Genomic DNA, 26602 nt, shown 5'->3' on the forward strand with positions numbered 1-26602 from the left:
TATAAAATAAGTCACTTTAAAAGACTATCCTTACAGTCCTACCTTAATTTGTGACTCATCGTTTGACTGACACCAGGAACACAAGTTCATGCCCGTGACATTCTAGGCAGCAGCTTTCACCAGGAATCCTATCCAGGCATAAATAATTAACTACTATCATAATTCCTAGTGTCACCTTGGGCTACTTTCATAGCTTTTTGTGACTCATCATTGAGCATTCCCAGTCAAGGCCCAGTATGGTGTATGTAACCCATTCTATCAATTACTTGAGACAAAGGTGGTAAATAAATTTAATGTCACATGTTTAAAAAATGTTCATTGCCTTAAATCAACTAGACTGTAAATTGAACTCAAAACTAAAAAGTGCAATGTACCTTAGTTAGAATTGAAAGTTATATACATGAGTGCAAGAATTTAAAAAATCTGCCAAAGCCAAGTGTTCTGATAAAACGTTATTCAATTTAATATTTTAATTTACATTTCTGTCTATGTACAATGTACTGAACATCTGAAAACACAGGTTAACACGATAAAACACTGTTGGATGCTGAAGGAGCACAGAGATGGTTTGTGAATACACTCCTGTCAAAAGCAAGGCACTGCCCTTTAACAGCTAGGGTTCCTGAATTCAGCCTGCAGAGTTACTCTGAGCAACTGGCAATTGTCGCAATAAATACAGGCAAAGCCATTACATAACATGCATATAATCTTTATACAAATAAAGACATTATGCAACAAAAGAATTTTTGTATTAGTATATGGCATCAACAGTATAAACATCATACAAAAACTTTTACGAACACGGAATGTATAATGCAGCTGACTGCATCCCCTCTAGCACCTACATTCTTACAACTACAGTATTCAGTAGGACCTGCTTAATTTGTAAAACAGTCTGGTGGGTTAACCAATTCTGACTTTGTACATCAATATTCTTACGTCCAAGCTCTGTGATCATCCTTAAAACACTAAAAGATTTTTAAAAACTTAAAAGTGTGTTCTTTTCTATACTCCATATATTTTTTTCTTCCTAGGCAATGTGTAAGTGCTCTTCTGGTTCACAAAGTGTCCCCACGTCATATGTATATGTATCAGTACAAATATCTTTGTAATTCAAGTTCAGGTAACTTTGTCAGTAAAGTTAGTGCCAACAAATCCTGTATTTCAAATTCTTTTAGTATTACAATAAATTAGAGTTTGAAAAAAAAACAAAACCAACAAAAAAGTCTTGAAGTTGTAGCACTTCCCAAAAAAAATTGCACTTGAACGTGAGGGCCAACAGCCTTTTATCACTGCATTCTAAAAATCAGAATTTTTTCAGAGATGCCTCCTTGCACCACCACTTGTTGTACATATGACACATCAGGAGCTATACTAAAGGCATCAATCACAATAAAAAGCATACTATCTTTATAACAACTTTGTTGTTACATTTTAAAAAAGGTTCCTATCACCCAAGAACGGCGAGACAACATGTTACAGACCAAAAAGTGTCAGATAATCGTTTCTACCATGACAGGTCTCGTTCCCAAGTGCCACATCAGCAATTCCCAAAAGCAGCAAGCAGACAGTTTTTTTTTCAAAGTGTGTAGGATCCTGCAGAGTAAAGCGCCAGGAGGAGAAGTCCTTGGACGTGGGCAGTTCGAGCTGCTTTCTAGGGGACAGAAGCCAGTTCACCAGCTGTTGTTTTCATCACAATCCACTTGGCTACTGAAGTGTGCACTAGCTTGCCAAGAAGACAGAGGTAAGACATCTCAGAAAGGCAGCGTATCCAGAAATAGCTTGTCAATAATGGCTGGGGGTGGCACTAGGTCCTCTAATTTTAGGTAGAAGATACGTTGGAGCCCCTGCGTGCAAAGAGTACGCAACTGAGGTATGATGCCCAGCACCTTAGACAATGGCTGCCCTTTGCTTTCCCCTGTATTGCTGAATAACACATGTTCCTTCAAGCAGCTGATGATTCGGGATTGCAACTCTTCCACTTTCTTTGGTTCTTTTAACCCATGGCGATCTGCAGAGAGATGACCAGCAACATTAGCATCCTATTAGGACATTACATAAGTAAAGACCTGCTTCTTTGCTGTTTACAGTGCACTTTCAAGCACAGTCAACCCAACTTTAAAATTTTACCAAGCAATGTATAAATATAACTATCCTTATCTTTGGAATCTTGTTGTATAGTTCATTTCCAAGGTCAGAAGATGAAAATTTCCTCACATTGGCAGCTGCCAAGCTGTATTTGGCTAGTCTCAAAAGAACCCACAAAAAAGTGATTAGACTTGGAAAAAGGAACATTATCCAGAATAGATCTTTGACATATTTTGGCTTGTAACATTTAGCATCAATGCAGTGTCGAGGGTACAAAGGCAACTGCTTCCTAAACTCAGTCAACATCAAAAATAATTTTAAAATATACTAAAAATACCACACAGCAATTATTTCTGTAATGATTGTTTTTAGTCAAACTTTAGCATCCAGTTTCCTATTGCAAAAAATGTCAATGTTTCCCATCTTTCTTTTCCCATTTCAACTGTGTAATTGCAGGTTCTGATCAATGGGTGCCACTGTGGAAGAGATTTCAGAATCCAATCTTCCATCTTATTTTTCAGAATTAGTTCTGAGGAAGGGTCACTGGACCTGGAATAAGAACTGATTTCTACAGATGCAGCCAGACCTGCTGAGCGTTTTCAGTGATTTCTGTTTGCTTGATTTCCAGCATCCGCCATCCTTTGTTTTTATTATTTTGTTTTTTTCTTTTATGTACTTTCAGGTACTTTAGGTAATTCTGTTTCTCCCACCCTGGCTGGTCAGAGTTATAAACCTACAAATCAAAATCTTGTAACTTAGATGTTGGGTGCTGACAGGAATGAGCTGTGGCATAAGCAATAGTTGAGAGCTCATTGGGACTGAAGGATGGAGGGAATTTAGAACACTCCAGGGTGCCAGCTCAGCTTGTACCACAGGCGAAGAACAACATAGTTAGAACTCTATCTTCACACTGCTTTCAGTACCACTGGAAATAAAGTGGATTTCCTTCGGCAACTCCCCTCACGACACCACCCACCACTTTACACATAAAAAGGTAAAGGCAAGAAAGGTAATGGATACACCAGAAAGCACTCAAAAGGTGAGAGAGAGAGGAAACTGAACTGAAAAACAGTCAGAGATACAGACAGAGCTAAATGAATGAAGGTACAATTGGTTATGAACAATCTCACAGGAAACATATTAGTAGACAACATAAAAAGCAGAAAAACTACACTGACTTGGATTAAAATTTTAGTATTAAAGCAATAAAAGATTTTCCTTTGAAATGATTAAATCTAAAACAAAATTAAAAGAAAACTTTGGATTGCAATTTATGATATTAATCACAAGGTTTTCACGAATAGAAAACAAGCAATCCTTTATCAAATCAAAACAAAGTTTCTTTCCTCTCTCCATGAGCTTTATACATTTTTTTTGAAAATTACAAAGATTAAGGAGTATTCAGGAAAGGGTAGATTTTAAAGCGGCAATGGAAGTCAATACAATACAGTTTCCTTCTATTGTCAAGCATCCTCCATTGTAAGATTATAGTGAACAATTTTTCCAACATCTGCCTTCTCATGGCAGCATCTTAGACACCAGTACCTAGGTATACTTCTTGGATACAGCAAAGGAATAGAAGTAGTTGCTTAGAGCTGACAATAAGTTAAAAATAGGAAGACATTAAAAAGAGGTCAACATTAGTGTCCTAAGGTAAGTTTATAGTAAAGATTTTCCCCTCAAGGATGTAGAGCATAGTAGCATGTAAATGGAAGTAGAGCAGATCAGGAAATGTAAATATAAAAGGTAATAAGGACATTTGAGGCAAGGCTATATTAGGAGCTATTTAGAAAGATCTGAAACTAAAAGATACCATCTAAGTGTTTTAAACAACAAAATAAGTGAATGAATACTGCAGATAGAAATAAAAACGTATGATCTAATTTGTTAATGCAGAGTAATGTAACCAAGATTAGGAAATAAACATTCCAAGACACATGAATTTTAAGAGAGATTGGCAAAATGAAAAAGGAGCATTGTGGGGTAGCCTTGAAAAATAAAAGATGGGATAAAGATAGTGGTAAAGAGAAACAATTTTTAAGCTCAGAAAAATCAAGATATATTGTGTAGAATTGAGAAAATACAAAAAAGGCAGGCAACACTGGTGGCACTGATTTATAGACCCACTAACAGTAGTAGTAGTGTGTGCTAGAGTGTAAACAAGAAACCAAAGGCATATTTAACAAGTTAATCATTATGGCGGACTTTAGATTGGGAAGTGCAGGAAAGGTGGCCGAACATCATAATTCCAAGTTTTTCAGATGAGACAGATATTGGGGAAACAATGAAAGATGTGTTTGTAATTAGTTAATGAAACATTTATAGCTGTGAGGAGGGAACATGTACAAGGAGGATCAAATGAGGCTGTGGTGTTGAACTGAAGAACACAAAGGAGCCATCACACCTGTGATAGTGTACTACAGATTCCAAAATAATCAGATGATGGAAGAGTAATTGTGGAAAACATCATTGTAATACTATGGCAGTAACAGTGGATCATTTCAACTAGCCCAATATTAAACAGGCATATAATCATTACAAGATGCATATAGGGAGTAAAATTCTCAAGATGTGTTTAATAGAAGTTTCCTAGCCAATACTTGGCAAGCCCAATGAGAAACAATACAGTTCTGGAATTAATTCTACAGAGCTGGAAAATTACTATTAGGAGGGCATTTTAGCAGGAGTGATCCTAATTCAGTTAGATTTAGAATAGTCATGGAAAAAGATAAGACCTGATTGAGGTGTACATGAATATGAGGGGCAGATAAGAAGATAGGAAAAAACATTTACTACACAACGCGAGGTGATGCATTTTGGAAGGTTGAATTTGAAAGGTGAGTACAGGATTAAGGATAGGATTCTTGGCAGTGTGGAGGAACAGAGGGATCTTGGTGTGCAGATACATAGATCCCTTAAAATGGCCACCCAAGTGGACAGGGTTGTGTAGAAAGCATATGGTGTTTTGGCTTTCATTAACAGGGGCATTGAGTTTAAGAGGTGAGATCTTGTTGCAGCTCTATAAAACTTTGGTTAGACCGCACTTGGAATACTGTGTCCAGTTCTGGGTCGCCCTATTATAGGAAAGATGTGGATGCTTTGGAGAGGGTTCAGAGGAGGTTTACCAGGATGCTGCCTGGACTGGAGGGCTTATCTTATGAAGAGAGGTTGACCTAGCTCGGACTCTTTTCATTGGAGAAAAAGGAGGAGGAGAGGGGACCTAATTGAGGTACACAAGATAATGAGAGGCATAGATAGAGTTGATAGCCAGAGACTATTTCCCAGGGCAGAAATGGCTAACACGAGGGGTCATAGTTTTAAGCCGGTTGGAGGAAAGTATAGAGGGAATGTCAGAGGCGGGTTCTTTACACAGAGTTGAGAGCATGGAATGCGTTGCCAGCAGTAGTTGTGGAAGCAAGGTCATTGGGGTCATTTAAGAGACTGCTGGACATGCATATGGTCACAGAAATTTGAGGGTGCATACATGAGGATCAATGGTCAGCACAACATCATGGGCTGAAGGGCCTGTTCTGTGCTGTACTGTTCTATGTTCTTAGTTGAGTGATGAATAATCAGGGGCAGAGATTTAACTCCTGGGTAGAACAACTGATGGATGAAGAAACGGGATGGGTTAGGACTTTATTTACTGGACTTTAGATGAATGAGGAGTGATCGCACAGAAAATTGTAAAGTTCTAAAAAGACTAAAACACCGGAAGGATGTTACCAATGAGTTGGAAGTGACTCCCGAACCAAGGATCAGTTTATAGATATGGGGTAGGCTATTTGGGACTGAGATAAGGAGAAACATTTTCACTCAGATTGGTTAGCCTGTGGAATTCTGATACAGAGAGCAGTTGAGACCACAAAATTGAATATTTTCTAGGAGATAAATATAGTTCTTCAGGCTAAAGGGATCAGAAGATGTGGTAAGAAAACGTGAGAACAGAATACACAGTTGGATGATCAGCCATGGTCATATTGACTAGTGGAACAGGCGCAAAGGGCTGAATGGCCTATTCCTGCTATTTACGAGTTTCTATATTTAAGTTAAAAGACCAGGGGACTTGGAGGAAGTTTGTTTCCCTCCCACCAGAAGATGGTGGGTAGCTGAAACTCTGACTGAAAGGGTAGTACAGGCAGAAGCTATCATAACATTTCTGAAGTATTATCTGGTCACTTAAGCTCGAGTGTTTAAGAATAAGGGTCAAGTGCTGGAAAGTGGGACTTGAGTCAGTAAGTGCTTGCAGTAGGGCCTCTATTTATGCCACAAAACCCTATTACTCCTACTCTTCAGAGTCAAAGTTTTCAACAACAAGGCTAATTTTACAAAGCTAAGATAGGATCTAGGAACAGCAAATTCCAAACAGAACTTATAAATGGATTAAAAATAGAATTAGAAGAATGATGCATTCATGTCAAAGCAGTGACAGGCAAAGAAAAAAAAAGTGAAATTTCAGAAAAAGAATGTTGCAACAAAGAAAAAGCATGGAACTCCAAATCCAGAAAACCCTGGACATCAAAAGGAAGCTAATGTCAGATACTGAGGGCTGGAATTTCTTGACTTGAAGCAGCATGTTATGGAGGAGTATCAAAGTGCTTGGGATGAAATTATAAAAGGAAGTTAAGAAAAGTAAGGGTGTTAAAACAAATTGCTAAGAAAAATCAAGGAAACAGTTTTCACAAGTAAATAAACAAGAGGATAACTAAGTGTTCAGCCTATTATGACATACTGCAACAGCAACTACACAGGAAAGAGGAAGACCGCTTACACAAAAATCTTCACTATGAATGGATATCCCTGTAATTTCATCCGCAGATGCCTACTAAACAGGCCACAAGGGGAGGACACAGTACAACCTAACAGAAGCTGAAATGTGACCGTGTTGGGGTGGAAGACATGAATAAAATTCTTGTGAATGGTTTGGATTTTTCTTCTACATTAAACAAGGGAGGAGGTGGTTTGGGTGAAGAATGTAGGTAACAGCAAGTATAAATTTTGGATGTGACAAACAGAGTAAGGAAATATTAAGGTGTTTAGCATCTTTTGAAAGTAGATAATTGCCAAGTCTAGATGAAATGTATGCCAACTGTTAACAGAAACAAGGAAGGGAGTAACAGAGGCTCTGAGTAGCATTTTCTACTCTTCTCTGGCTGTAGGTTTGGTGTCAGAAGAGTGGAGGATTGTTAATATTGTCTAATTGTTTGAAGAGAAGCTGAAATAACTCCAGAGGCCAATATTTCATCACCAAGTCATCCTTTATGGAGTGTCCTTGACATTGAACCAGCTCCCTCAGAGCCAGCTCCGAGTGAACAAGATTTCTGACAGTCTTGTTCTTATCTGTCAGCCAAGGCTCCCTGATTGTTAATCTGGTCCAATCAGGGAACTCATTCTAATGAAGTCTATCTGGTGGACCTCATTACAAATCACTACAGAGGCAAAGGGATAGACCAATTTATTACAGATTTATCAGCCTAAACTCAGTGATGGATAAAGGTATTAGAAGAAACATTGAGAAACTGTAGTAATTGTTACATCAAAAAGGCACAGATAAATCAAGGACAATTAATGTGGATGTGAGGGGAAAGTAGTATTTGACTAACTGAATTGAATTTCTGGGACATAGCACTTCATGTTGTTAATGTGGATTTTGGCAAGGCTTCTGTGAGGATCTATAATGCACTTGGGTGAGAAAGCAAAAGCCCATAGGAAGCCTCAAGAGAAATCAGCACTTGGACCTAAAAAGTTGGCCCTGTATCAGCAAGTACCAGGTAACGGTCAGCAGAGGTTTGTTTTGTCACTGGGAGCAGCTTTCTAATCACATTCAGCAACAATCACCACTAAATCCCTTGATTTTTATGATTCATTAGACTTGAATGCAGGGGTCATTTAGATGTTTGCAGATGATATGAAAGTTGGCAATATATTCAGTATTGAGGAAGATTGATGGATTCCTGCAGTCTACAGCAATTAACTAGTCCGGTGTCAAAAAAGTGGCAAAATGAATTCAAGCTGGAGAAGGTGAGGCAAAAAAAAAGAGGGCAAAGGAATTGACAATAAATAGTGGGTTACAGAGGGGCGTGGAGGAATAGAAGGAACTTTGAATGCCTGCCCAGGCAGCCCTAAAAGGTGACGTGACTAGATAAGGTGATTAAGCAGAAAACCTTTCATTACAGCCAAGTACTGTTTATGATTTTGATCAAAAGCATCACAAGGAAAGGTGAGATCACCTTCAAGAGGTTACAAATGATATTTACAAGGATACTGACAAGAGTTGAGAGTTTTAGCTATAAGAAGAGATTAAATATGCTAACATTGGTGACTGGGTGTATTTTTTTAAAAAGAGGTGTAGAATAATAGGAGGGGCCTAGAATTCACTGGAAGCCTGGTTATCTTAGTAGAGGTCAAATGAGGGGCATAGATTTAAAGTAATTGGTGCAGGAATTAGAGGGTCATTGAGGACCTTTAGTTCCATAACATGCAGAGGAAAGATCCAGAAGTCAACATGTGGAATGGCGATTGAGACAGAAAACCTCATCACACTTGGATACCAACATCAAGAGCTGTAACATACAAAGCTTCAGAACAAGAAATGGAAAATGGGACTGGGCCGATTAGTTGTTTTATAGCTAGCACATACTCAATGGGTGTAGTGGTAATGTTACTGGCTTGACAATGCACAGCCCCAGGCTAAGGTTCGAGGGGCATGGGCCTGAATCCCACAATGACAAATGATGACATTTGAGTGCAATTTTTGAGAAGTCTGTAATTATATTTAGTCTAATGGTGACCATGTTATTGATTGGCACAAAATCCCATCTGGTTTACTAATTTTCTTTAGCAAATTAAATCCGCTGTCTTACCTGCTGCGACTTATATCTGACTCCAGGCACACTGCAATATTGTCAACTTCTCTTTAAATTGGCCTAGACAGTGAGCCATTCAGTTCAAGGGGATTTAGATATGGACAAACCTGGACCTTACAAGTGATGCCTACATCCCATACAAGAATTTAAAAAGGGGTCTCCTTCAGTTCTTTAAATTTCATAGTTATACTATATAGTCTGCATCCTGGAATAAGGGCAGTATTCTATCAAAAAAGATTCAGCAGACTAGATCTATTTTCCCTGCAGTTTAAGAAATGAAAGGTAATCTTTGCAACATATAAAATTCTTAAGGGCTTGATGCTGGGAGATTATTTCCTCTGGATAGGGCATCCAGAACTAAATGTGTTCACTCACAAGGGTTATACATTTTCAGAATTCTCAACCCCAGGAAGTAATGGATGGTCAGTCATTAAGTACCGTTGTAATTAACAGACATTTATAGATTGCTTGTTATCAAATGCAAAGAGAAAGGGGGCAGTGCAGGAAAACAGTGAAGTAGAAGATCAGCTGTCATGCTACTGCATAGTAGAGCAGGCTCAGACCTCTGATGAAGGATCTAGGCCCGAAATGTCAGCTTTTGTGCTCCTGAGATGCTGCTTGGCCTGCTGTGTTCATCCAGCTTCACATTTTATTATCTTGGATTCTCCAGCATCTGCAGTTCCCATTATCACTCAGACAGTTGTACACCTGCTCTTATTTTGTGTCCTTCAGATAGGACAATTTGGGTCATGGGCAGATCCAGGATTTTTGGATGATGTGAAATCAATTAATTTCACACAAAGTAATGGGAGCAGAAATTATGTAAACTACTTAAAGAAACTATTTATAATTACTATTTTTCATGTTAATTTTAATGTTTGATCTAATACTAAGATTTTGGAAATTCTGGTGGGGAGGTGACAATAATTTAAAAGGTTAAAATGGTGCATGGAAAATATTCGCAAATAAAAGGAAAGCATAGAAAGAAAGTGGTCAGAGACTAATCGTGGAAAATGTAAGCTATGGCAGAAAAGTCACAAGTCTTGCTCTGGCATTTACAAATATTAGTGAAACAGTTTAATTTGAGGAATAAACAAAATTAATAGCAACAATTATGGTAGAATTGTGTTCTTATAATATATTCAGAACCATGGTGGATGTGTCACTTGACTTAGAAGGCATGAACCTAGACGGCTGAGGAAAAAAACGTGGAGAGAAAGTAGAGGAGTCAGCTTTTTAAAAAAAAAAATAAGAACTGTAGCATTGAGCTTGAGCATGGTCAATGCAAGACCACTGTTCAAGAAAGTTGAACTGGGTAACAATGACCAGTTCGATAAAATTCTGCTTTGGGTGCAAACTCTTTAGAAACTATAAAGGAGATCATTAGTAAATATTTAGAAAATCATGACTAAAATGGAAAAACAAATTGAAGTTTTTTGTCTTGCATTCACAAAAACTGCGATGCTAGAAGATTTGAACAAAGGGTCACCATTTTGTACAGCATGGGAATAGGGCGCTGATCGGTTGATGCAATATTGGCATGGAGTTGCAGCAAAGGCAATTATGTCAGAACAAAGATAAGGCTATTCAACCTGTCAAGTCTGGCCCACCATTTGTGATAACACTTGATCAAACACTCCAACACATTTTACCTAACCCATCCCCATAGACCTGTACACCACTGGAAATTGGAGATTTGTCAATCTTAACCTTAATATATTCAAAGGTTGAGCTCCGCAGCCTCTTCACCATAAAGGATTCGAAAGGTTCACAGGCTTCTGAATAAAACAAAACTCTTGTTTCAGACCCAAGTGACATTCCTTTTACTTTTAAGTTGTATCCTTGGTTCTAGACTTCCCAACCAGGGGAACCTTATGTGCAACTACCCTTTCCGAAGGATTTTGAAAGTTTCACTAAAATTAGTTCTATTTCTTTGAAACCATCAAGAATACAGGCCTGGTTTGCCCAATCTCCCTTCAAAGAACAATCCTGTCATTCCATCATCAAATTTGGTGAACCTTTGTTACACTCATCTGTGGCAATAATATCTTTCCTGAGATAGCAGGATGAAAACAGCCCACAGTTCTTCAGGCGAGATGAAAAATGCTCTTGTACAACTGAAGAATTCACTACTCCTGTACTCAAATCCTTTTGTAATAAAGGCTAAAATTGTATTAGCCTTCCCATTAGCTTGCTCCTACTCAGATGGAATATTCAAATGTCCAATCATTCAATCTAATGGCATGTTTAATAACAGAGATAACTCATAACAAGAATAGGAAGTTCAAACTATAAATCAATTTGAAGGTCTTGTGATGTAGAGGTTTTTGTCCCTGCCACTGAGCCAGGAGACCTGGGTTCAAGTCCCATCTGCTCCAAAGTGGTAACACTATGTAGCAGATAGATTAGAAAATATCCTCTAACTCTAAGCTTGAAACTGATTGTGAAGCCAGTGATATAATTCTGAGGTGGCTATGCAAATAGTTTATTTGGTAAGGCAGGTTCTAAATTTACTGTTAAGCTTGTAGGTCACGTACGGTATCATTATATTCATTTGAACTTTACCCATGTCATCCGAGAATGTCAACCAAAAAAGATTGTAACCAAGAGCGCAGCCTGGTACATGACATATGGTATCTAGAAGCACCTTGGACAAATGGAGTAATGTCAGTTTAACATACTGACATATCATTGGTTTGATAGTAATTCTGAAGTTTAGTTTTATCAGGAAAGTGGCAGCATCTAGGCAGAGACCTAATGAGGGCAACATGCTGGGAAAAAGATTTCAATTTAAAATGGAAAAGTAAAGTAGAGTTAATCCACCTGGGCCCACAGCCATAAATGTTTGTTATCCGAGTGTGCAGTAACTTTGGTCATTATAGACCGGTATTGAATCTGTTCAGATACCTTTCATAAGTGAACTGGTGCAGATGAGAAGAGAAAGAAAAACATGGGAGAGAAGTAAAAAAAACAAAGAATTTATTTCTGGGCTACCTATCACAGGTAAACTGAGGATACCATTAGTTTATTCAAGAACTTGTGCTCGGTACTCAGGCTACTGTGTAGGTATCAGTATCACAAGCATACAGCCTAAAACTCTACGGAAATCAATGTGACCCTGGAGTTAACCCAAAATATTGCAAGACTATTCCTCATATTTAATCCTGTTTATTCATGTTCATCTAATTTCCTCCAAATGATTTCACCATTTAAAAATATTTTATAACACAAGCAGATTAAGAAGCAGATCTTTACAGAGAAAGTGCAACAATCACATGTGTCACTACCTTACAAAACAAATACTTGAAGACATCACCTACACTTATGTGCCTGAACAACTGGACATCTGAATTGATTTGTTTTTTTTTTAAACTAAAGTATCAGGAAACAAAACCACACAATCTGTTAATGCATATTCAACAGAGCCCCAAGGAGATCCTTACAAAATGCATTAAAACAGCAAAATAGTTTGTTATCGTATTCAATATTACAACTAAAAACAATCCTGCCAGTGTAGACTTAGAGGCAAAAGTGACTGAGGGTTACAAACGTAGGATAAAAACCACAAGATAGAGGGGTAATAAATGAAGCTGCCCTGAGAATCTTATACACAACAGAACAGTACAGCACAAGAACAGGCCCTTAATTTCACTATTTTGTGCCAACACAATGCCTTTTAAACTAATACCATCTGCCTGACCATCGTTCATCGCCCTCCATTCCCTGCTAATTTGTGTCTAAATGCCTCTTAAATGTTATTGCACCCACTTCTGCCATCTTAGTATTTTTCACACATCTACTACCCTCTGTTAAAAACTTGCCTTACAAGTTTCAATCTCCTTTAAACTTTTCCACCCCTCACCTTGAACCTATGGCCCCCTAGTATTTGACATTTCCACCCCGGGGGAAAAAAAAAGACTGACTATCTACTCTATTCATGCCTCAAATTTTCAGGTTGACAACACTTTGGCAAAAACAATCCAAAGTTTGTCTAACCTCTTATTATAGCTAATACACTCCAACCCAGGCAACATCCTGTTAAAACTCTTTTGTACCCTCTCTAAAGCATCCACTAAGCCTTTCTGTAGAGTGGAAACTAGAACTGCATACAATGCTGCAAAAGTGGCCTAACTAAAGTTTTATGCAGCAGCAACAAGACCTTCCAACCAATGAAGGCAAGCATTCAACAGACCTTCCTTACCATCTTCTCTGCTAATGTAGTCACTATCAGGGAGTGATGCACATGCACCCCAAGACTGCTCAATGCTCCCAAGAGTCCTGCCATTTACTGCACATTTCCCTCTTGCATTTGATCCCAAAATGCATTAACCCATACTTGTCTGGATTAAACCCCACCTGCCATTTCTCCATCCCACTTTCTAACTGAAATATGTCCTGTTGAATCTTTTGACAACCTTCCTCACCATGCACAACTGTGCCAATTTTCATGTTGTCAGCAAACTTATTTTATACAAAAAAGGTCGTAGTACTGATCCTTGCAGAAAACCACTGGTCACAGACCTCTGGTCATAAAACACGCATCCACAACTATCCTGTCTACGAACAAGCCAACTTATCAACTCACTGTGGATCCCTTGTGACAAATGTTCTGGTCCAGACCATCATAAAGGACCTTTATTAAAGTCAATGTAGACAACATCAACTGCCATACCCTCAACCATCCTCATCACTTGCTCAAATAACTTAATCAAATTCAAGGGACAAGAAATCCACCCACAGAGTCAGGATGACTACCCTTTGTAAATCCATTCTTTTCCAAATGAGAAAAAATCCTGTGCAAGAAACTTCTGTAATAATTTTTCTACCACTGATGTAAGGCTCACTGGCCTATAAATTCTTGGATTATCCCACTGATTCTTAAAAGGGAAAATATTGACTATTCACCATTGATCCGGAACATTACCTGTGGCTGAAGAGGATACAAAGATCTTTCTCAAGGCTCCAACAATCTCCTCCCTTGCCTCTCCCAGTATCCTGGGATAGAACCCATTAGGCCCTGGGTTATTATATACCTTAATGTTTTTCAATGACACCCAACAACTCCTCCTCCCTAATTTTGGCATGTCCTAGACTATCATACTCTACTCAAAGTAAACATTTGCAAAATTCTTCATCGAAAAAAGATAGGTAATTCCTACCTGTGATCATAACTAGAGCTGCTAGACATGCAAAAGCTGAGACATCAAAATTAAGGCTTTGTAAATTTGTAGAGAATTCCTTGATTGTGTCAAGCCATTCACCAAATCCACGAAGGCACTGAAGTCGATGCAAGACAAGCCCATTACAGAATACAAACTTATCCTCTGCTGGAGCAGATCTGTAAATAATTGTGGAAAAACCTAATTAATGAACTGCAATAATTATAATTCAACTGTAACATGTGATCAGCAATATTTTACATTCTAGAAGAGATCTGAAATTATGAACTCAACCATCCAGAGTTTTAAAATGGAATTATACTGTGGTTACACTGTTGTTGATACTGTCTATGGTAACATGCATGGTACAGAGAAAGAGAAAAGGAGCTTACAGAAGTTGGCCCAAGATTCTTCTTCTAGAGGGTGGCAAACAAAGGGCTACACTTTTGCACATGCTGACTGATTCAACATCTGGTGTTTTTTATTTGTACACAAAATGTTGTATTTTAGGAAATTTGGCACACAATCTTGAATGATTTGATTACATTATAAACATGCTTGCTTAGTCAATTATTCAGTGGCATGCTTACTACTTCATTTCACATTGCCTGTTTTCAATGACAAGCACATGCCACTGATGTCATTTCAAGTACATTGGTTACTTTTCAAACATGCTTGGAATGCAACCAAATCATTCAAGATTCATTGTCCCAAAATTTCCTAAAATAGATTATTTCCATAATTACATCTACACAGAGGACTGTCAACTAAACTGAATGACAATATACAAAGCTTCCCAAATGTACAAATTTCCAGTTGTTCATTTCTTTGATATGAACACATCGTATGTGTCCTGGGCAAGGACTAACTTGGAACAGTTTCTTTGCTCCCAGAATATATCAAGAATATACCTGTGGGAAAGTCTCAGTACGAAGAGTTCCAGGAAAGCAGATTCAATAAGCAAGGTCTGATCTTCTTTCGGGAGTTCACTGAATCCTGGTATTTTTTCAGCCCAGCTCTGTGTGATCTCCACAGATGTAGCAAGGAGGCCATAGAATTGACGGACATACTCAGCATCAGCTCCAGATGTCGGCTGTTCAGCAGCACAGAACTGCAGGTGAGAAAAGCAACATTTTAGCAAAGGTCAGCCACACAAATTAAAAATTTTCCAAAACACAAAAGAAAACAAAAGATGTCCAGAGACCTTCTGAAAAGGATAATCATTGACTGTAAAAAGAAATGTTCCAAAAGCTTTGCCTTTTGATGAAAGAAATTGCTTGGGTCTTTCCTATAACGATCAGAGATTTTTGTTGATATATTACATTTCAATTTTAGGAAAGGTCTTAAAAGATAGTTACATTTTACACACTATAAGCTTTATAATTGATATCAAAACATACTTATGAAAGGGAACTTGTAATGGCTGGTAATATTCTGTAGTCTCTTTCATTCATTCTATGGACAACCTCTGACTACAGATGAAAATTATTTACATCTATTCACTATGCAGATATATCAGAATAAGTTCAACCACATACTTTACGATTTGACATTCCATTGAACAAATTGAAACATGATCAAATACATCTTCTCGGAATTGAATATTTGAAGAAATACAGATAGAGTTTTGACATAGTTGTGAGCAATGTTCTTCTCATTAGGATTAATTGTAACATTGCAGAAACCTTTCCTTAATAGGTCATCTTTGGTTTTGAAAGAAAGACTTATGAAAAATGAACACAAATTACATTTTAAAGTAATCGTAATCTCAACAGGAAAGTTTAATGTCCCCATAGCAAACAAAGGAAGAAGTGAATTGAAATGACTTTTCATTTGGAATGTTCAAAGAAAGAGGGTTAAAAGCCAGAGATAATGGGAACTACAGATGCTGGAAAATCCGAGATAAAGTGTGGAGCTGGATGAACACAGCAGGCCAAGCAGCATGTTAGGAGCACAAAAGCTGACGTTGAGTGAAGGGTCTAGGCCCAAAACGTCAGCTTTTGTGCTCCTGAGATGCTGCTTGGCCTGCTGTATTCATCCAGCTCCACACTTTGTTGTCTAGGGTTAAAAGCTGGTTTGCTGCTGCAAGTCACACACTTAGCTCTCAAATCAAATACACTGTTTGTAAATTTAATTTGAAATTACTGGAATAATTTCATCACTGCACAGGCAAGTTACCATCTTAAAATATTAAACAGCTAAATTACTTTGGCACCTATTTTGGAGTGCTGGCATTTTAAGGGAAGGGTGGCACCTCCTCCAGGCATGCTAACAGCATTCTTTGAAGTGGCTCATCCTGTACTGATTTTCACCTTCAAATGGCTGCCAAAAGCATATAACCCAACAGTGGGCATCTAAGTAAAAATTCTTTTCTGTTAAAGAAAAGAAGAAACAAAGAAACAGTTCTAAGAAACTTTAGAAACATTAAATGGAAAAGACTTCCATTAAAACAAAACTTCTAGCAGAGTTTGCAGCAAACCTCACTGTTACAAACTTATGGGGCTCAGTATTGTCCTTAGTTGTCAACTAATGTTTGGAGTTTCATTGCTAACATCTTGATTAAAAATATCACTAGACTGTTGGTAAAGAGGTGTATAATGGAACTTCTGTTGGAGAAAATATTTATTGTGACAAGATTATTTTCATAATTTAGAAGGGGTTTCTGTACTTACACTGCTCTATATGACAAAATAGGAAATCTGAAGAGATTTGTTTTTCCATTGGATATATGAAGGACCAATGACTTTCAAATTAAAAGTCAGAGTATATGAGGTATCAACTGGCTCCAAAATATTATTTATTTTTAAATAAACCATATTTCTTCCAGTTGATTGTTTTTCAGTCAATGTTGTGGAATACATCCAACTAATCTTGAGCGAAAATGATGTTCAGAAAGTTTATAGAAGATTTGTACCAAGAACGTGTTCAGAAACCATAAATAATTTAAAATTTGATGTAATGTTTGTCATTCTCTTATGAGCAGTAAACAGAACAATTATTTAAGTGTAATATGTCAGCTCAGTGTCATCGTCATTTCATGGTAACTGCTATTACTGCTATAGGTGTCAAAGTGGTATCCACCTCTGACTGTGTTTATATCTGCGTTAGCTCATACCTGAGTGTAATTGTGGCTGCTGGGAGTGGAGTCTACAAGTGCCCGCACAAGAGCATTCATCAGACTGATTGGAGGAGAGGGTGGGGATGGTTCCTGGAGAGGACTTTTTGGTTTGGAGGGCAGACGACCCCTTCTTCCTTTTAAACTATCTGTGCGGACCACTGGGGGTGGGGAGAGAGAGAAAAAACACATTTTGAAGAAGTTCCGTATACAATCACAGACTCCAAAAGAAAAGTATATGAATGAATAAAGATAAATCTTCACATTTTTGAGCTACAATACAAAATTTTCATGAATTTACAATTTTTACAGAATTTGAAAGGCTGTAGCTGTACAAAAGTTGTAGCTCTAACACTTTTTTAAAAAAGGGAAAAAAAACGTTCCAGATGTGGAGGTTTACAATTTGTGAAAACGTTGTAGCCGCAGCTGGATTAGTATAATTGCATCAGAATACATTGCGGCTTTGTTTATTTTTGTTATTTGGGTTTCCTGTTGGGCTCAGAAGAGAGTCTATTGCCCCACTACCCTGTCAGATATTTACAGAACGCTTTTGAAGATTGTAGTTTTTTTAAAAAAAAAATTCACAACACAGGAAATGCACAAAACACGCCGCATTTAGAAGGTCTGGTTAGTCGAAGCATTTAAATTGGCAACACTTTTTTCCTCTCGGTCTGAAAAAAGGTGAGAAATCACAATCACAATCGAGCAAAATAATAATTGTCAGTGATACAACAAACATGACCATCTTGTGAAAAGCGGTGGGGAGGTTGAAGGCCATTGAGTTTGGGCAGCCACTATCGCACCAAGACAGCGCTCACCTTCTTTAACCATGCCCACGCTCAGACACTTCTGGAACCTACAATACTGGCACCGATTGCGCCGCCTCTTATCCACTGGACAGCTCTTGTTCGCCAGACAGACGTATTTTGCATTCTTCTGCACGGTCCTCTGCAAAGTACAAATATTATTACAGGATGTTTTCATGTCGAAAAAAATAGGAGCTGACAAAGCTCACTCTAATTACAATATGAAATGCGCCAACGCCACTTCGATAATTAGATAAAATTAATTTCCTAACACGTTAGCCCGCAGGAAAGACAATTTTACTGGTGTTAGCCGCTGTCAATGAGAATCAGCCACATTCGAGCCGGGAAACTCTCAGGAGACAGGCAGCTTTAAATGATGAAATTATTTCTGAAATTACCGGGTCATCACATTGTACCGTTGGGTATAATATCCCTCCCTCTTAAATGTACCTCCGGGGATCATTTTCCACTTGGCTTATTCCCGCGGTGATTACTGACCTTATTAAAAGAAATTTAAAATGATTTGGGAGAACGTTTCTTCAACCGACATTGGTTTAAAATAAGAAAACTAGCTCAGATTTCGCTAATCAAGACTGATCAGTACAATTTCAATCACATTCGGAGTTAGAGTTTAATTAAATACTATAAATCTTGATTTTTAAAAAGTGATATAGCTAGACTATTGCTAACGGGTTGACTGTACTGAAGCCAAGCGTGTTTTATTCTTCAGTAACGGGAAAAGGGAATCCCCAGTGTGCTCGCTTACACGGGGATCACCAACCAGATCGGAAAAAGTTTGGTAAATTAACACTTTCGCAAAACAATAACAAAAGAAAACCATCATAATTACACATTGCCCGACTTTAGAAAACGCCCCTTAAGTGCTGCAGTTAAAGAGACTCATTAAAAGGTAATTACTACCTAACAATAAAACGTTCTGCAGTATTTTCACATTATTGTCCAAGTCTCACTCCTCTGCACCAAAATAAAGTACCATTCCAGCCAAACTGCCTGCCAATGTTAACTGGTCTCCTTCAGATATTGTCAGCTGTATAGTATGGAGTATATTAGACAAACCCTACTTCTATGTAGAATTTCTGACTACAGTAACTTCAATAATCAATGATAATATTTTAAAAGTGCCATACGGGGATACAACATGCTTGGAGAAACAGGCTCCCATAACAGCAGACAAAAAAAGTTTCTACAATGAAGCACAAAAGCCATCTAATAGTTTGTTCAGCACTTCGTCTTCCAGTACCATTCCAGTGAGATTGATGTTTTGAAAACAAACCTTTAGGCAATGCCCTTTGGTGATAACGTCATTTCCCTCTGATCTTCAGATACAGAAGCTCAGTTTTAGCTCTGCCCCAACCACTTTGATACAGTTTGAGATGTTCCGCCCCCTCGCACTTTTGTAATTAACAGTTTGAACGGATCACTAATAACCTTTAGTACCATCGTGTGTGACTGACTTGCCAATGAAACCAGAGAGGTGGCTTAGTTCAGACACTGGTGAATGCTGTGTTTTCTTTAAGAGGGTCTCGCTTTTTCAAACATTTCACTTGCACATTTTTATCGTGGTGTTATTGGTTTGGGATCCAGCTCAGTATTTCCGGATTACATATCACTGACCATTTCAGTTTCCTTTAATTACTGATCAAGATAGATATTTTTCTAATCAATCTGTTCAAAGATGTTATTATACATCTCTGGAGCAAATGGGACTTGAACTTTTTGCTAGAATTGAACCGAAAAGGCCCTTTTAAGTTAGATAAGTATAATTCTATTTTTTTTAAAAAAGAGCGTTTCAAGAAGTCCTCTTAAATTTTGCTTTACATATTTGATCATGGTGATAGTTCAAAACTACTTCGTTGACTGTAAGGCGCTTTGAGAGGTCAGATGGTACTGTGGCGTTAAACAGATGTAAGACTTTCATTTTGAACTCAAGATGCTTCTGATGTTTTACATATGTTGCTTGCTTTGCGATTAGCCACACTCTCCCTAACCGTCCTTTCAAAAGAAAGTGACTAACTTTCTCCTCGGTCTGAAGCACAGTGCAGGGAAAGCTTAAATAAAATGAAAGTACATCGTACCTTAAAAAAACCTTTGCATCCCTCGCAGGTCCTCACGCCGTAGTGCTGACAGGCTGCATTGTCCCCGCACACAGCACACATTCCCTCCCCAGAGGAGGAGCCTCGGCTGGGGGGAGACGGTAAGCTCTGGGCACTCTGACTGAGGGGCATTGGGTGGTAACCCAAGCCCGAGCCCTTGACCAAATGCAGCGGGTACTGGCGAGTGTCCATCACAGCTTGTGCAGAAGCACTTTCGGCTCCCATGGACATGTTCAACGTAGGTTCGTAACACATGTGGCTGCTGGAGGCTGGAGAGTGTGGTGGGGACTGTTTGAAGGCAAACAACGGAAACCTGGGCGGGGCGGTCTTCATAGGAGCATCTAAGATATGGCCTGAGGCCATGCAAGTCTGGGTCACTGGAGGTAACGTGTGAGGCTCATCCCACAAGGAGGTCTGTGGAGTTGTGAACTGAGGCGTGGTGGGGGTTGATGGTGGAGACTGCTTGAAATAAATGGAGGTCGAAGGCATGATGTCCTCTGTTTGATGTTGGATCGATGGCTGATAGTTGTGATGGGGAGAATCTTCCAGTTTAATGAAAGGTCTCTGCGAGGAGGGAGAGTGCATTTGATAGACGCACGATGGTTTGAACTCATAGCTGCCCGAATAACCAGTCTCCATAAAGGTGCTGAAACTGGGCAAGGAGGTGGTGGCTGTGATTTCAGTGCCCCCCAGGTCCATGCCAAATTTCGTATAAGGTGATTCAGTATGCACCAAATCCGAGCTGTATTCCCCAGCATAAGCGTAGTTCTGAGCTGCAAAACTGGCACCTTGTGGCGAGGAGCTGTATTGGGTTTGCACACAGGGCATGTCTAGGAAGGAACACAAAGACTGAAATGACTAAAAGGTAGCAGAACTGATTTGTCATTACCTCCTAGCACAAGTATTCACATCACAGGGAGGAACCCTCACTATATTACAGATCGCACTGCATTCAGAGCTCAGAGCCACAATGCTACTTCTAACTTCGACTTTTTGTTTCCTGATTCGTTCTATAAAATATAGATAACGTATTCCTTTCCCTTAGGACCTGCATCGTCTTACTTCGTTCGCCAGGGCCTTGAAAGTTGTCCAGTATCCATATAGCAGGTCGGAATTCCACAGCAACATATGTCACTGTGCGGCAGTGCTTACTTACAAAGACATCTGTGGACAATTGTACTCGTGACAGTGCAATGGATATTATTGTGAATCTGCGGAGATCAATGGGTAAATGATGGCCAATACATGTGTTTCGAGCCAGGAAATAATGAAGTTTTCTCATTAACATCCTTGCGTGTGTCTCGGGTCAGGGGCTGTGCCGAAACGTTTGAGTTCAGGGACAGATGTGGTAGTTGGTGAGCACTGGCCACTGAGTTATATCATTTTTAAATGCCAAGTTCTGTCCTGCAGAGTAGCTAATACAGCAGCAGATCCTTTCATAGTTCGGTGACAGGCTGCAGCCTGCAGAGAGAGAGGGGGAGTCTCCTGTGAGAAGCTGGCGGATTTTACTTCCTTCCAACAATAGGTGATGTGAACAAGCGAGATGCGCTTTTCAGTCTAAGATCAATGTCTTGTCTAGAAACCGAAATCAAGCGAGAAAGGAGCTACTTACGGTTAGATGGAAGATCAACCCAGGGAATTCGTGTAATATGAGAAATTATTATTTTACACCAGCCAATTAATGAGATCAATTTCCAAATCTCAATAATATCTCGAAAAAAAAGTGTTCAGCAACCATCAAACACTGACAAGGAATGAGAGATAATGGGAACTGCAGATGCTGGAGAATTCCAAGATAACTGACAAGGAATGAATGTTTTTAGAAGAAAATGACAGTGTCACACCCAGTTAGCAGAACGAGGAAAGCAAGTGATAGATTGAGAGAAATAGAGGGTAGGTCTGGTTACATGAGTTTGCAACTGATTCAAAGAGCAAGCCCGAAGATTCAGTTACGTACATGTTTTCTGTATATTTAAGCAACTTCATCTGAATGCATCTGTCAAATCTGTCCATGTATACACCCCTGTGAATAGTAGCTGGGTTTAATCAATAGCTACACTAGCGAATACAGTTCTTATTTGTACAGACCTGTTTGCCTGTACAGGTTTCTCCGTGTGAATACATACTTGGGTATGGGCCGATTTCAGTGTGTTGAACCTGAAATTAGGCAGGTTCTTATATATTTATAAACGCCTGGACATCTGCACGTTTCTATGTGGATGTGTAGCCCTGGATGAAGCAAGCTTCTTTACGTAGTGATCCTTTTTGTAGTATTCCAGGGTATCCACGTGTTTCAGGAGATATAGGCTCAAATGCACGCATCCAATAATTTTCTAGATTAAAACTGGAGAATCCTCAAGCTTTGCTACCCATTCTGGTGAGCTGTAGCCCAGGTGAAACACCTCCGATAGCCAAATGTGGATAATTGAAGTAGAACGAAGAGACAATGAAAATAACGAAACAAGAGGACAAGTAGTTGCTCGGTCGACCCCTGGCCAACTACAATGGCAGGCCGGCATTATTCCCTCCAACCCCACCAGAAGGTATAGAGAGAATCGCCTGATTTTATAACGAACCTTCACGTGTATGATACACTTGTGCGTGTATTCTGTTGTTTATGTACAACCATGTCGCCTCCAGTGTGTGCGCCAGTGTGTACCTGTGTGTGCCGAGGGGCGGTGATATGTAGCTCGCTGAATGTTGGCTCGGTGGGCTCCTGCCAGAGGCTCGGACACTGTCGAGGTGGTGCCTCCGGGCTGGGAGCTGTCAGCTGTTCGCTGGGGTGACTCGGAGCTCCGGCTCGGCGGGGAAAGCTCTTCCGAACCAAGATCTATATAGAGAGCAAAAAAAGTTCAGGACGAGGGACCAGCTACTAAAGCTGCGCAGCTTCCTCTCCCCAAAAAAAGAAAAAAGTCAGGATGGCATAATGGAACACCCCATCAAAAAAGAAGCGTGCGGGTTGTACACAATCGTTAATAGCCGCGAAAATATAAATTTGAAACAAATATATGCCACGAAAATTACCACATCAAATGTACCTGGAATGTCAAAGGTTTAGGACACAAAACCCGGTCTCATGCGTTAGGACCGTGTAAGCGAAACCGAATGGAAACAACTCACTCTTCACCCGGTGGATGGTCCAGTGCGGGCAATGCGATGCAGCGTTGGACCCGGGGTTACTGACCCTCAGCTCGGGCTGAGTTAGAGAGCGATGCCTTGGGAGTCGCGTTTGTACGTGCTGCCCTCCACATTTTTATCTAGCATGTCGGAGGCGCTCCGGGACTGCCCGGAGTCTTGACAATTCACACTTGTATTAGGTTCAATGACACTTGCCCCACATGATGTCAAGATGGACACCGGGACTTGCCCACATGCTTTGAGATCACCTGGCGCTCTACTAATGCACGCTCAAGGCGGATCAATTCATTTGCGCTATAATTTGCCCAATTCAAGGAGTCCAGCAGTTGGGCTGCAGCGCCCCCTCTGAAATGCATTTAATCCGTCTGCCACTCGGGGGATAAAAACTTTATATAAAGTTACTTTAACTCCCCAGAAATGGTATTAACCTCAAAACGGTGTGAAGGTTTTGGCATAGTGAAAACTCCATTGAACTGTTGCTTGTAGATCAGATCTTTCCTAAAAATGCTCAAACGGTGCTACCTCACAATCAACATTAAATTGTTTTAGATTTGGAATTAAGTCATGATCCTCTGCCCCCTTTATTGTGACATTTATAAGACGTGATATGATCTACTAGTCATAACCCAGTTGGAGATCGTGGCTAAAACAGCTGCCTTTAATCTCGGGTACCCCACTCCCCGCAAACATGAAAGTTTATATTTACACTTGGAAAATGCAGTTCTACAATGTCACAGTTAACCGGACGTTCATAATCCGAGACACACTTCGGAGCTTTATTCTGGCGTTGAGTCAGGTAGGAAACAGAGAGAAGGCGTTTTCGGACAACTCTGTCCCTGCCATCGGAAAGAAATGGTCACAGCCACTTCACTCCCGGGGGTTCCACTGAACAGAAACAGGGAGGGGCTGGGGAAGAAACAGCCTAAACCTGCAGAAGTGCCGAGTTCTTGTTTACACTGTGTCGTGGTCATCTTTACACTTTTACATCTTGCACCAAGAGGGAAAGACCTGTTTTCCGAATATCTTTCCGTTTCACTTTTAGAAGTGGTCTAAGTATTAAGATCTCTTGTGTGGACTCACGCTTTTAATTAAAACTAATGTTTTGCAAGGCTACATTTGACAACCAAGTTGCTTAGCTTCCGCAGTTAACTCGTTTGCACATTATTCCCGCTGAGGGGTGAATGCTCAAAATCAGCTGGTTACCTAGAGAACATGCGATGTCTCTTTAAACATCCGCCTTATTACCGGCCGCCCTATCTTCCACACACAGTCAGACAGAACATCAACTGTGGGGAGTTTTAATTTAGTGTGAATTTATTGAAGAAAACCACTCTCCTCTCAACCACTTTCGGCGACAACTCAAGTCGGAATTCATCGCCCATGACAGTACGGGGTAGATAAAGAAAATTACGAAAAAGAGATACGCTTTAATGATATTAAAGCGACACAATGCACTGAGCACTGGATGTTTCGACAGCAACACTTGTTGGCACCAGCTATACAAGTCAGGATCGAACCTAGTTAGGGCAGTACAGACAATTATTGGAGACGCCATATATCAGACACCTTACCACTAAAAAGGAAATATTTTTGTAATTTCACAGGAACATGTCAAAATCGCCGCAATGGTTAAGTGAAAGATGGAATGAAAGATTATAGTTTACTATAGAGAGGTAAGAATTTGCTACGGCGAGGTTTTGTTCACAGAAATCTCAGCAGATATCACCCTTCGAAATCGACTTGTGACCGTGGTCAGAACTTTCCCAAATTTACAAACTAGCCGGTGTCAAGTCACCCCTCGCTCGGCGCCGCCTCAGAACAGTGAGGTTTATACATTCCACTGGCAATTTTGGGCTTGAACTGTTACTCTCCCGCGCGGAGCACATTCCCGTTCCACGACTAAAGTGCGAACGCACTTTTAAGCAATTCTGTTGAAAATTCCATTGTAAATACCTAGGTACACAGTTACACACATGTACGTATGAGAACGTGTCGCACTCTCTACTACTGATGATTACTGAACAAAAAGTAAAACAGATTCGCTTCTGAAAGTGAAACTATTAATAAAAGAATTGCAAAAATGCATTTTAAGCCAAGACTAGGTCCAGCATCTTAAATGATCACACGTGTTAGGTCATCAGAGTGCGCAATTAGACGTGGTTATTTCTTAACTGAAACTCCGAATATCCCTAGCTTGGATCGCGAACAGACGTGCAGACGGATAATCAACACTAATACCATTCCAACGCGCTGCATTTCAACTTAAAAACATACTCAGTAGCATACCCCCTTCAAAATGCGACTGCAGTGAAGTCAAATGGACACTAAATAACTATACACTTTCACTCGAACGTAGCTAATTATACATCCAGACAAGTGCAAGACAAATCGCATCTATTCACCACATCATTGCAAGCACAGCGCCTGCAGTATTACATTACCATGACAACTACCAGAAATACCTTAATACCCGCTGATCTCCAATTGTCACACAACTCAAAGCCGCTGATTAACCCATAAATTCTCAAGACACAAGGAACAGGCATCAAAGCACAAGTTCTGAAGCATGTTCCAACCAGCGTTCACACAAAACATCACTATAGCTCATTGAATTGTAGTCACTGGTTCGAGAGCATACCCATTGTAACTTTCATGATGTCCAGTGAGTAACTGATTGATACGTACTTGATTGCTGTGACGGTTCCGTTTTTACATATAATCAAATAGCCGTCCAAGCCGCGTAGAGGCGTCCAGTCCAAATCATGGATATTGTACAGAGAAACTTGTCTTTAAAATATCACTCCCGGTAAATGATTTAGTTGTAGTGCAGATTCGGATCCTTCCTCTTAATGCGAGTTCATCAATGGAGGAAAAGTGCGAGAAAGTCTTCTTTAGCCCTCCTTCTATTTGTAGGTCTCTCCTCCGATTGCAATGTGCCTTTGTTTATGTGCAGACAGATAACAGATTCCTCACTTTGTGAACGTCATTTATGTTTAAGGGAAGGTGGGTGGGGAGATTGGCAAGAGCTACTCTCCTATTGGACGATCGCCGGTATCTCCATAGAGCGGCTGGAATGCAGGCGACGTCAATTGTGACGCTGCCGGGCCGTCACGTCACGCGGCGGCACGGCACGTCAGCTGGCTTTTATTGTGTCTGCTCTTCTCCCAGTCTCGGGCTGTGCTCTTGGTCGCGCGCCCCGTGCTCGTGCGTGTACAGCCGCGGCGTGGTCGCTCACAAGTGGTAGACAGCGTAAAGAGAACAGTGCGCTTCGCTCTCCGCTCTCTGTTTTATTGTCATTTATGAACCCCGCGTCGGC

The 26602-nt window shown here is 39.9% G+C and overlaps 1 protein-coding gene across 3 annotated transcripts; it reads right to left on the reverse strand.

Annotated features, from left to right (window-relative positions):
- nr4a3 (nuclear receptor subfamily 4, group A, member 3) lies at nucleotides 1–26602 on the reverse strand. 3 transcript variants are annotated; one of them, XM_048524116.2, is made up of 8 exons: nucleotides 25972–26602; nucleotides 22808–22978; nucleotides 20131–20978; nucleotides 18047–18176; nucleotides 17229–17389; nucleotides 15025–15224; nucleotides 14114–14292; nucleotides 1–2011 (listed from the first exon to the last, which is right to left on the reverse strand). In XM_048524116.2, exons 3-8 carry the CDS (start codon nucleotides 20974–20976, stop codon nucleotides 1755–1757), a joined length of 1773 nt encoding a protein of 590 aa, XP_048380073.1. In that variant the 5' UTR covers nucleotides 20977–20978; nucleotides 22808–22978; nucleotides 25972–26602; the 3' UTR covers nucleotides 1–1754. The 3 variants fall into 3 exon arrangements, with proteins under 3 accessions (XP_048380073.1, XP_048380080.1, XP_059511392.1); XM_048524123.2 differs by having other exon boundaries at nucleotides 22725–22978; XM_059655409.1 differs by lacking the exon at nucleotides 25972–26602 and adding an exon at nucleotides 25561–25569.

This window comes from Stegostoma tigrinum, chromosome 2, assembly GCF_030684315.1.
Source record: "Stegostoma tigrinum isolate sSteTig4 chromosome 2, sSteTig4.hap1, whole genome shotgun sequence".
NCBI classification, from domain to species: Eukaryota; Metazoa; Chordata; class Chondrichthyes; order Orectolobiformes; family Stegostomatidae; genus Stegostoma; species Stegostoma tigrinum.

What these genes read in the sequence shown, in the direction of transcription:
- nr4a3 (XM_048524116.2), bottom strand. Translation starts at nt 20,976, where the DNA reads ATGCCCTGTGTGCAAACCCAATACAGCTCCTCGCCACAAGGTGCCAGT. An exon ending in GTACTGAGACTTTCCCACAG is followed by an intron (nt 14,293 to 15,024) that starts GTATATTCTTGA and finishes AATTATTTACAG; the next exon opens with ATCTGCTCCAGCAGAGGATA. An exon ending in AGCTCTAGTTATGATCACAG is followed by an intron (nt 2,012 to 14,113) that starts GTAGGAATTACC and finishes ATCTCTCTGCAG; the next exon opens with ATCGCCATGGGTTAAAAGAA.